Source organism: Chinchilla lanigera, unplaced genomic scaffold, assembly GCF_000276665.1.
Source record: "Chinchilla lanigera isolate Chin_1 unplaced genomic scaffold, ChiLan1.0 scaffold00074, whole genome shotgun sequence".
In the NCBI taxonomy this organism is placed as follows: Eukaryota; Metazoa; Chordata; class Mammalia; order Rodentia; family Chinchillidae; genus Chinchilla; species Chinchilla lanigera.
The window spans coordinates 10,331,787-10,344,488 of NW_004955475.1; the positions used below are offsets into that span (position 1 = coordinate 10,331,787).

General features: G+C 33.7%; 1 protein-coding gene across 1 annotated transcript in view; it reads right to left on the reverse strand.

The window, feature by feature from the left end:
- The window catches only part of Tex11 (testis expressed 11), a gene marked incomplete at its 5' end in the record, with an annotated part of 374,380 nt that overhangs the window by 274,079 nt on the left and 87,599 nt on the right, over positions 1–12,702 (reverse strand). The window contains 1 exon segment of the mRNA XM_005401706.1: positions 4,107–4,188. Coding sequence (XP_005401763.1) covers positions 4,107–4,188 — 82 coding nt within the window.

Consider the following 12,702-nt stretch of genomic DNA (forward strand, 5'->3'; position numbering starts at 1 on the left):
ACAAGATAGCTAAGATAATTATACTACTAATCTCTATTAGTTCATTGAAAGGAATGGTTTGTGCTTATGTTTGATCAATTTTGCAAACCTATATCTTATAATATGAGTAACTGCTTTGAAGATAATAATATACAATATTATAGCCGTTGTTAATTTCCTATTATCTTGTTTTAAAATTCTGTATCATTGTTTTTATTGTTTTTTCTCTTTAAAATAAAAAATAGATGAGATTACATCTAACTAAAAAGCTTCCACACAATGACAACAACAATGAAAATAAACATCATAGTGAAGAGACAACCTACAGAATGGAGGAAAATATTTACAAAATATACACCTGACAAAGGATTGATATTTGTAATATATAAGACTAAAAAAGCTCAATAGCACAAAGCAAATAACACTAAAAATGGGCAACAGACCTCAACAGACATTTCTCAAAAGACATACAAATGACAAAAGAGTAGATGAAAAATGCTCAACATCATTAATTGTCATCGATATGCAAATAAAACAACAATGAGATATCACCTCAGTCTAGGAAGAATGACTATTATCAGAAAAAAAAGAAAGAAAAAATAACAAGAGCTGGCAAGGATGTGGAAGAAAGGAAATCCTTGCATGCCATTGGTGGAATGTAAATAGTACAGCCATTATGGCAAACAGTATGGAAGCTCCCCCCAAAATTAAAACTAGATCTACCACATGATCCAGCATCCAAATACTGGACATGTATCCAAAAAAAAAATGAAATCAGTATGTCAAAGAGATATCTGCATTCTTAAGTTTATTGCAACACTATTCCCAGTAACCAAGAAATACAAATAACCTAAGTTTCCATCAGTTGGTGAATGGATAAAGAAAATATGGTATATAGGCACACTGAAATACTATTCAGCCATAAAAAGGAATGAATTTCTGACATTTGTGACAACACTGATGGAACTAGAGAACATTATTAAGTAGATAAACCAGGCACAGAAGGGCAAATATTACATGCTGTGTCTCATATACGAAATCCTTAAAATTTGATCTCCTAAAAGTGGAGAGTGGAATGGTGGTCACGAAAGACAGCAGTGGGAAAGGATGGAGAAAGGTTGAACAATGGGTACTAAGCTACAGTCAAAGTAGCAATTGCTCAGGTACTAGTGCACGAAAGAGTAACTACAGACAACAAGTTTGTACTGTATGTTTTTAAAAGCTAGAAGGATTTTAAATGTTTTCACTACAAAGAAATGATAAATATTTGAGGAAATATATATGTTTAACCTGTTAAATATTATACAATATTTACATGTATTCAAACAACATACGGGGGCTGGGGATTTAGGTCAGCAGCACAGCGCCTGCCTGGCAAGCACAAGGTCGTGAGTTCGATTCCTGGTACCAGCAAAAAAAACCAAACCAAACAAACAAAAAACCAATATATGGTACTCCATTTGTATGTAGAACTTATATGTTTTTATGTGAGTTAAAACAAATTTAATCAATAAAAATGAAGTTTTTATTTTTAGAATGAATATTTCCAAATTATACTCCCTCCTGATTATTCATTCAGTATTCTCAAGTGAATGAAGCTGTAGAAAATACACTCCTGGGGGCTGGGGATTTAGCTCAGCGGCAAAAGCACCTGCCTGGCAAGTGCAAGGTCATGAGTTCAGTTCCCAGTACTGGAGGAAAAAAAAAAAAGAAAATACACTCCTTTTCCATAGATTTTTCTGGTATAAAATTTACAGAGAAGGATACTTAACTGGCAATTATTTATTTCTGTCTGTATCAATAACTTCCCAATAGTTTTCTTAATACATGGATGTAAATAAATATGACGAAAAGGGGTTCCAAAGATTGATAGCATATGATAGAGGATGTAGATGTCTATGACATTTTACCAGTGAATCAACACGTAATCCATGCTTTATTTTACTGTGACACATTTTAGAATAAACTAGGAGTGGTCAAAGCAGTATGTATTTGTAGTAAATAGCAAGCACATCACCTAAAGAGAGCAGCAGCAGCAGCTACCATTTATTGAATGGTTTCTATTCCCCAGGCATGGTATACTCTACAATATATGCATCATAGCATTTAAACCCTAGAACAATTCTAAAAAGTAAGTACAATAATATTAACAAATTATGTACAAATGTCATAGATGGCAAAAAACTTTTCCTGAGAGTCAGTCTAGTACCAGAAAAAGTATTCAACATGCTAACATTCTTATTGTTGATAATATTGGTAATTATTTTTGCCTCTTTTTAAAAATTAGAAACATGTTAAAGTATTTCACCAAGTTATTTTTATATCATCAAGAACTGTGGCAAAATAATCATGCAGAGAGATAAAAATTATACATAATAACTGGGGCTAGAGTTCAAGTTCTTTCTGTTTTCTTCAATATCAATCCAGTGATGAGAACACAAAAGACTCATAATATGCTGGTGCTCTACAAATTTGCTATAATATATTGTTTTATGAAATTCCTACAAAACTGGACATCAAACTCAGTACAGATCTGACATAATTAGTCTATGATGTGAGTACCAGTCATGACCTATCATCACCACATTCTCCTGCTGTAAAGTTTTTTTCAAAAATAATAATAGAGAAGAGGTATATGAAAATAACTTATGTTATGCCACTTCAAACCGCAATATATTCTTATGAGCAGTTCCTTGAGAACATTGATTCATATGACTCCTAGTTCACCCTTATTCTTGGCATAAACTTCAATCTCACCTCTAGTCTTAAATTTTCAGAAGCCATCCAGCTCATCAATATTGTTTTCTACCTTTCCACTCCTACCTTCTTGGCATATCACTCTTTAGATAAGTTGATGCTATAAATGTGATTGCTCTACTCCCCAATAATGCCAAATTCTGCACTGGAATTTAGTCATCAGGCATTTTATGCAAGGCTGTTCATTTAGATGAAACCTGTGCTATACTAGTTAATTGCTTTGGTGTACTTTTTAATTTTTATTTTTGCTAGTACATGTTTGCGGTACATAATGATTACATTCATCGTGAGGAGGTGCTACATGTACATAGCACATTTTAACACTTTTTCTTTTCTCTTAAGAACTCAATTTATAAAAGTATGATTTGCAATACACATGTCAGGTATATTTCAATTACAGGAAGCACTTTAAATTGAGACAAGAGTGTATCTTAAGATTGCATAAACCTGTTTTAGTAGGTATAGTCCTTTAAACAGTTTGATCAAATTTGGGGCTCTAAAAAGTCTTTTACATGAACAGCATATTTGCATAAATATTTTGTTAGAAGCAATATAGTCTTGTGAATGCAATAATCTCAATGGCCATAGTTATATTTGCTTTTCCTTAAATGACAAATATAATTTTTACAATAGTTAAACTATAATTAAAATAATCATGGGAGTATCTACAAATAACTCAGAAAGGGCAAAGGGCAAAGACAGTATCTAGTGAATAGGCTGGGTATATTTTACTCCATAATCCTTGCTATTCAAGCCACTTTATGTGGCAAATCCCAAAAAATACATTTTTCACATACATTAATTTAAGTTTCCTTATCAAGAAACTACCAAGTGTCAGAATCTGTGCTGGGCTTCGGTTTTCAGTGAAAAACAGGGTTCTTAGATGTACTTACTATGTTTTTGTATTATTCTCTTAATATTTCTAGATTCATTGCAACAGTACAAATCTTAGTATAGTACTCAGAATACAGTAAGGGCTAAATATATACTTACTTGACAGATACTCAAATACTAAAACTCACCTAAGACTAGTAATTTTAGCTGATCTTACTCTTCAACCTTCTACTCTGAGGTTGTGAGACAGCAGTAAGTACCAAATCAACAACAATAAAATTCTTCATACTTTTGACAGAGATACAAAGGAGGAATGGGAGGGGCAAAAATGTTGGTAAGAGTAGATTAAGAAAATAATACAGTTTTCTACCACCTGGCAACACATAAGAATAATAATACATGGTAAAGAAGTAAATCAATTTAGTATGTTGGCTTCTTAAGTCAGAGGTTTTAACTGCCAAAGTATCCTATGATAAATATTAACTGATCCCTGTTATTATATTCCTAAATTTACATTCAATTTTTGTTTATATTACCTAAACCAGAAAGAACTTTCTTCATATTTATTCTGCTTGTAAGTCTCTACTCCAAAGCTGTAACAGAGAATATGAAGATATGCTGCCTGTAATATAAAAAAATAAGATTCATGATTTCCTTAAAATTTAAAAAAAAATCAGTAGGTATTCAGTCTTTAAAACCCGCTTAATGAGATATGTACATATATCAGCTTCCTAAGATTAATGTGATTATTATGTTTCATAAAGATATATTAATAGACAAAACAAAAAAATCATACTGTGTTCCATATATCAACATAACCACTTTATTAAAACCTCTTAATTTATTTATTTCTTTATTTTTGTCCATTGGGGACTGGGTCTCACTATGCAATTCAGTCTGGCCTTGAGCTCACTTTGTAGCCCAGGTTGGCCTCAGACTCACAGCAATCCTCCTGCTTGAGCCTCCCAAGTGCTGGGATTACAGGTGTGCATCAGCATGCCTGGCTACAACCTCTTAATTTATATAAAGAAGAAATACAAAACACTCAAAGTAGGACATTAGTTATGGATGGAAAGCATGACAATAGGTTACTAATAGACCTTAAAATGTCCTTTCTAACTGCAAATAAAAACCAATCATTGGCCAGCAAAATGAAAGTCCAAACACTGCTTTGGGTTGCCAGATCCAGGAAAAGAAATTAGAGTAGGAAATATATGCAAAGACAAAAAAATTGCTATAGGGGAGGTGAGTTATTTTTTTTTTTCAAAATGAAGATGTCTTGGTTACTATTCTCTTATTGCTGAGACAAAATACCCAATGCCCAGAATTAAGGAAGGAAAGGTTTATTTAGCTCACAATTTGTGGAGGTTTCAGTCCATACTTGGCTGGCTCCAAGGCAGGATGGCACAAGGCAGAGGGCAACAGTTCATGGCAGCGGAAGACAGCAAAAGCAACAAGAGCAAAAGGGAGAAGCGATGGAAATCAGCCTCTTTCCCTCCCTTACATTGTATGCAAACTACCCACCCCAGGGTGGGTGTAGCATTCACATCCATAATTCCAACAATGGACCATGAATCAATCATAAATTCTAGAAGCCAGTCCTGTGACTGCCTGAGGCTTTGGGGGGACACCCAGACACAAACCATAACAGAAGACAACTTCTAAAAATTCTGAACTCTGCAATATGTCCAAAGAACTATTCAGTCATGAAACTCACTTAGAAATAATTAATTTAATGGACCTTCTTAAGCAACAACAAAAATTCCTTCACCATTAAGATGAAAGTATGTGAATGGTGTTATAGGAAAATTCTCTTTTTTGGCCTAATCAATGCCAGTTCCTGCAATTCCATGTTTCACACAATTTTCACCTCTAAATATACTACTGAGAAATGGTGGAAGAAAACTGTTTTAATTCTAATAATTCACTTAAATAACCCCCCAATATTTAAAGAAATTACCTATCTAGAATTTTATTATACCCATATAAACAAGTTCTTTATAAGCTCTTCCAGAGCAAAAGTACAGAAGCAGATCCTCAATTAATAATCCAAGATCTGAGGCACGTTATTCATAAGTAACTTTGTCTTCAAAAAAGTTTCCCTTTGCGTTACAGTACATTCAAAAAGAAGAAATTCAATATGCATGCCTGAGCACATCAGATCTACTGTATATTTGAATCTAAAATAAAGAATAGTCTTGTGAATGTGTGTCTGGCAAGAATCCATTGGTATGTAAATGAATTCTTGACACTTCAGCAAAAACAGTTCCATTCATCACATGCCCCAGATTCCATAGGTTCACACAGGGCCATCCTAATTATGCAGCTATACTGGAATAATGCAGCTCACACTCACTTGCCCCAGAGGGGCCTGCAACTGAACTTGGAAAAAGAAAAACTGAAAGTAAAATTTTTGATGAACCGAAATGTGCACCAATCTCCTCTGTACTTTTGTCTCTACCCTCACAATCCCTGAAAGTGTACTTCCGTTAAATTCTACTTCCAAGGGGAAAAAAGAATGCAGAATAATAACAAACTTCTAATAACAAAGCTATAAAAGACTGAAAAGATCTTTCAAGAGACCTGCAGCCCTTTTTTTTTTGGTACCAGGAATCGAACTCAGGACCTTGTGCTTGCCAGACAGGGGCTTGTGCCGCTGAGCTATATCCCCAGCCCAACACTTTTTTAGCACAATGACAAAAATGCTTTTAGTACCAGTAATGCTCTTTTCATCTATGCATTTATACATTCAAAAATAACAATTTACTAAGCATTTCTTCTTAGGCATTATTCTAAGTAGTATAGATACATCAGTGAACAAAATTGACAAAAATCTCTGTCCTCATGAAACATTTCTAATAAGATATGAAGTAAAAGAATTCATACAAATATCTGCTTAAAGAAATATGTTCCCCATGCACAAGGCCCTGGTTTCAATTCCCATCTCAAAAAAAGAAAGAAAAAAAAGAGGGAAGGAAGGAAGGAAGGAAGGGGGAGGGATCCTAGCCTTCCATGGAATACTAACATCTTATATTGCGAGCACAAACAATTCTAAGACGGTAGATTTCTAAGTCTATTGTATGTTGATCTTTCAGAAAAGGACCTATTAGAGTTCCAGGGCCCATGTGATCTCTAGAAACTCCAGCCATGACTACATGGACTGACCCAGAAATGACAACTCCACTCTAATACTTACTTTACAGTGCCAAGATGGGGCTATATGCATGATAAACTCAGTTTGCTATTGCTAATACAAATGAGTGTGATCACCAACTTTTCAGTGCAATACACATCTTTTTATTTTTAATTAAATAACTGCTTTTTCCGCAATTTACTATGTGAGTTAGGCTATCAAAATTAAGAAAAAGCAAAACTATCACTTTTCCAGTCCTAAATCTCTAAGATTTTTTTCTGTTTTTGTCTTTTAAACATCTATAAACAATGTATTTTTTTGTTTGTTTGTTTTTGTTTTTGTTTTTCTTCCAGTACCGGGAATTGAACCCACGACCTTGCGCTTGCCAGGCAAGCGCTGTGCCCCTGAGCTAAATCCCCAACCCCAACAATGTATTTTTATATTTTATTCAATTATAATAGTATAAAAATAATCAAGTGATAATTGCCTAGCGTTAAGACATTTGTCATCCAACCCCTCCTTTATTCAGCTTTCTCTAATCCACAGATATCTCAGTAATAATTAACACAGCTCATTACTTATTTCTCATGGTGCTCTAAGATAAATCCAATTTTCCAAATATTTTTCTATCTGGTTCTGAATATTAATGCAATGTTACCTTCTGCCTTCATGCCAACACCTTACAGTGATTCCTAATCTAGCTTTGGGACACAGGAAGGGTGTCTCAGGGAAGAAAGTTCATGTATTTACTTCATTAATTCTTTAATTTGGAGTTTTAATCGAATAACATTCTATTATCTCCTCCCCAAACTTTATTCAATCATTTCCTCTCATAAGATTTCCTGTCCCAGATTTTCAGGTCCCTTGTCTAACCCTTAAGAACATCAGAAACACACACTCTAAATAATTGCATTGACCTTTAGAATTAAAACATGATTGTCCTAGAAGAATAGTTTTATTGACCATCTTCAAAACAAAAGACAAACAATTCTGAACTCATAGCCTTTCATTAGTAAACCCATCTTTACAAAGGCATAGTCAGCCTTCTGTTACATATCATACTGCACCCTCTAATTCAGCCCTTTTTGTCTCTCTACTTTTGGTATTTACCCTACTTCCTCTAACACAGCACACGACAGAAGTTTTCCTTCCCTGATACGACTTAAGGATCTCCTTTCATATCATTCAGAGGGCAGTTCAATGTTTTTTTACTTTATAAAGCATATTAAAGAAAATTTTCTGTCCTCTCTCTGGTAATTTATAATCTGAAATTGACAGCAACCAAGCCAGAGGCAAGACAGTAAAAACATGTAAGTGTAAAAAACTCCCAAGAGAATCTACAGATAAAAGTTATTAAAATTAATGAGTTCAGAGAAGTTTGGGTTATTAAGTAAACATTTAGAAACAACTGCATCCTCATGAATCAGTGACAGTTTAAAATATAATCTTTAAGATGTATTATTTATGACAGCAATTGAATGTCAAATATTTTTATAAAGAAAACTACACAATTATATTGAAGGACAGTTAAAAGTTTATATAAATTAGGTTACACCACATTCTTAGATACAAAGATTCAATACAATATAGAGGATATATAAACTCAATGCCATTTCAAGCAATACCCAACAGAATTTTTCAGTAAACTAGTCAAGCTAACTCTAAAATGTATATGGAATAGCAAAGGCCAAGCACAGCTAAAATAATGCTGAAGAACAATGTAGAAAGATTTACCCTACTTAGACTGTGCTAGATTGAAGTGTCACCCCAAAATTAATGTCTATCTGGAACCTATGAAAGTGACCTTGTTCGGAAATAAGGTCTTTACAGTGCAGTCAAGAAAAGGTTATGCTAGCTGTGGGGGCAGAGAAGGGGGTTAATCCAAAATGACTTTTCTCTTTAAAAGAGCACCTAAAAATAATACTGAAAAAGCAAAATATAACTCTAAAAATGTTCATCTGACACAAAGAACAGTGGAAAAAATTAAACAAAGAAACAAAAAGCAGAGAGAGTGAAGAGAAAGCAAGGGGGAAAGCGGGCATTATTGGTAATTTGTCACCAAAATTATACAATTATTTTTGCTTTTACACTGTGACCAAAAAATAAAAAGTATATGTAACAAGGCATAAAAAGTAAACCACATACAGTGAAAAATAGTGACAGTCTGAGTTAAAAATAAACATCGATATTTGTTAGAAACATTAATATTCTAGTGGCTATGCAGCTTCACCACAGCCAAGAATGTAAACAAATCTGGCGAAGCTTTCTATATACTTCAGGTATTTACTTTAAAAAGTATATAGTTCATTTAAAAATTAGTGATACATGCCATTACAAAGATTCTAATGAGCCATTTTTATGACTCAAATGAGTTTGTGTTTAGAATGAAAGTAGCTACCCTGAGACAAGTGAGATTCTCCCAGACACACAAATCAGTGGGTAGAAACGGTCAGAGGAAGCAGTTATTTGCATGTCAGCCGCAATAGACAAAAAACAGAATTCTACCTCCAGGGAAGTAATTCATTTATATGCCACAGAATCAGGTTTTCTCCAAAAAGAAATGTAAAAAATCTTATGTCTTATTTTTCAAATATTTAGCCACACAATGGTAAACTTAGATAGATAAAAGAGGAGAAAACATTATAATAAAAATTAGACAGAATAGCTCTCCTTTAGAAGTTCTGTGCCCCTACAGAAGAGCAACTAAGTCAAAGGATTTCAGACACAAACTGATCATTTTTTTGTGTCAATAAAAGTTCCACAACAAAGTGAAATTCTATACTAAAGATAAATTCTAGAGCAGGTATATGCAACCTGTGGCCCATGTGACACATGCAGCCCTGGACAGCTAGCAATATGGTTCAACAAGAATGTAAACTGTTAACATTATAATGTGATTTTTAGTATTTTTTATTTTATAAAAAATAAAATTTCATAACAAAAAGATAGTAACAATAGTTAACACACTGCATCATCTTCAGAGCAGTTAATCGGACTGCAAGACCTACACCAAAAAGACTCTTACAAAAACAGAAACAGTAGGGGATCTTCTCAGTCCGTATAAATTTTAGTATTGTTTTCTCTAGCTCTTTGTGAAATGCCATAGGTATTTTTTTTTTATTTTAAAGATAAAAGGAGGGAAACATTAACAGACATACAACATTTTACAACATATCACAAGCACAGTACAGACAATACAGAGTTACAAACAAAGTGGTAGGGAATTAACAATGGTGGTTGTATTACATATTGATATCTTCAAAGTGGCTTCTCAAGAAAACAGATATAGACATGCAATACTGGTCAACCAAAGACTCATTGACAGTTTCTTTCAGCATAGAAATAGAAGACAGAAGAACATGTTAACTATCCTGTATATACATACATACAAAATTTCTCCTTCTTTCCCTTCTCTGCCATAGGTATTTTGATTGAGATTGTATTAAATCTGTTTATCAGTTTTGGAAGTACAGCCATTTTGATTATGTTGGTTATGCCTATCCAGGTACTGGGGATAACTTTCCATTTTTTAGCATCCTTCTCAATTTCCTTTTTCAGAGTGATATAACGTTCACTGTAGAGATATTTCAATTCCTGGGTTAGCTTAACACCTAAGTATATAAATTTGGATGCTACTGTGAATGGTACTGTTTTCCTAATTGTTTTTTCAGTGACTTTATTGTGTATAGGAACGCTATTGATTTTTTAATGTTTATTTTATAACTTTCTACACTGCTGAATTTGGATATCAATTCTAGGAGTCTTTTCATGGAATTGTTATGTTCTTCTAAGTAAAGGATCACATCATCTGCAAAAAATGATATTTTGAATCCATCTCTTCCCATATATATCCCTTTTAGTTTCTTCTCTTACCTGATTCCTCCGGCTTATGTTTCTAGGATCATGTTAAACAGAAATAATGATAATGGACACCCTTGTTTTGCTCCTGATTTTAAAGGGAAGGCATTCAGGTTTTCCCAATATATGATGCTTGTAATACATGGGTCATAGATGGCTTTTACCACATTGAGGTTAGGTCTTTCTATACTTATGTTCTTTGGGGTTTTCATCATGAATAGATGTTGCATTTTGTCAAAGGGGCTTTTTATCAGGTATTTTTGATCATGATCATGTAATTTTTCTGCTTCCTTATATTTATTGATGTCATTTTTCTGCTTCCTTATATTTATGTGATGAATTAACATTTATTAATTTCCATATGCTGGACCATCCTTGCATCACTGGGATGAAGCCTACTTGGTTATGGTGTATGAACTTTTTGATTATTTGCTGCATTCTGTTTGCTAGAATCTTGTTAAAGATTTTTGCATCTATGTTCATTAGAAAAATTGACCTATAGTCCTCTTTTTTGGTTAGATACTTGTGTGATTTGGGGATAAGGGTAATGCTAGCTTCAAAGAATTATTTTTGAAGTAGTCCTTTGTTGCAGTGTGACCGTGGTGGTGTGGAGAATAATTGATTATTTGGAGATGAGACAGTTTTATCACCAAGAGCCCAGAGGAGACAACCAACAGCAGCCAGAGTTAGGAAGACTCTCAGGAGTAGCATCTAAGCCACAATACCTCAGGGTTTTACTCAGAATATCAGTGTAAGAGAGAAAAGAAGAAAAGCAGTTTGGGAAAGGCGGCATCTCAAGGCTAGGCAGTTTTCTTAGGGAAAGGGGAAGGACAAGGGGCAGATACAATGTGCCTCATTAATCTAAACTTGTCGTTTAACCATTCACTTCTCACAAAGCCTACGTGCCCTGAACTTTAACCATTTACTCCTCAGCCAAGTCTTCCACGTGCCTTCTCTCTCAATTTGTGGAGTATTGGTGTTAGATCTAGAATTCTATTGAACCTGATTCCATCAGGTTCTGAGCTTTTCTTAGCTGTTAGTTTTTGTCTGCTTGTTCTATTTATTTGTTTGTTTGCTTTTGTTGCTTCAGTTTCATTGCCTGTTATTGGATTGTTCAAGATTTCTGAGTCTTCTTGGGTCATTTTTGCAAATTCATAGGTATCTAGAAATCACTCCACTTCTGAATTTGTCAATTGTTTGGCATACATGTTTGTGAAGTAGTTGCTAATAATTTTCCAGATTTCAGTATGATCCATTGTGATTTCACCTTTTTCATTTCTTTTTTTTTTAATTTTAGAAATAAAAGGAGGAAAATACTAACAGACCGACAACATTTTACAAAATAGCATAGGATCAGTACAGACATTACAGAGTTACAAACAGAGTGGTAGGGAATTAACAATGCTTATTGTATTACATATTGATATCTTCAATGTAGTTTCTCATGAAAACACATAAAGACATACATAGCTAATCACCTTTTTCATTTCTAATTCCATTGATTTGTGTCCTTTTGTTCCATTTTTTTGGTTAAATTGGCTAAGAGTTTGTCTATTTTTTTTTTTCAAAGAACCACTTTTTCAATTCTTTGATTCTTTGGATTCTTTAAGTCTCAATTTCATTTATTTCTGCTCTGATATTTATAATTTCCTGCCTTGTACAAGCTCTAGGTTTGGATTGCCTTTCTTATTTTTCTAGGATGTATAATTAGGTTGTATATTTGAGCTCATTCTATTTTCTGATGTGAGCATTGACTGCTATATACTTTCCACATAGGACTGTTTCCACTGGATCCCAGAAGTTCTAGTATGTTGCACTGGCATTATCACTTAATTCTAGGAACTGTCTTATTTCTTCCTTAATTTACTCTGTGTCCAATTTATTATTCAGGAATGTGTTGTTAACCATTCAATGCCTGATAATCCATGTTTGGAATCCCCATAACAATGGAACATAATGAAATGCATTTGCTTCAAAATCTTATTCCCTGAATTTTTTTAGGTAAAGTATATGAACATAAATGGGTTAGATATTCATGTGTTTGCATAGGTTTTGTGGTTTCTTTTGATACTGAGTTCTACTTTCATTGCCCTGTGATCTGATAATATGTGTGGTGAATTTTCCATTCATTTACATTTACT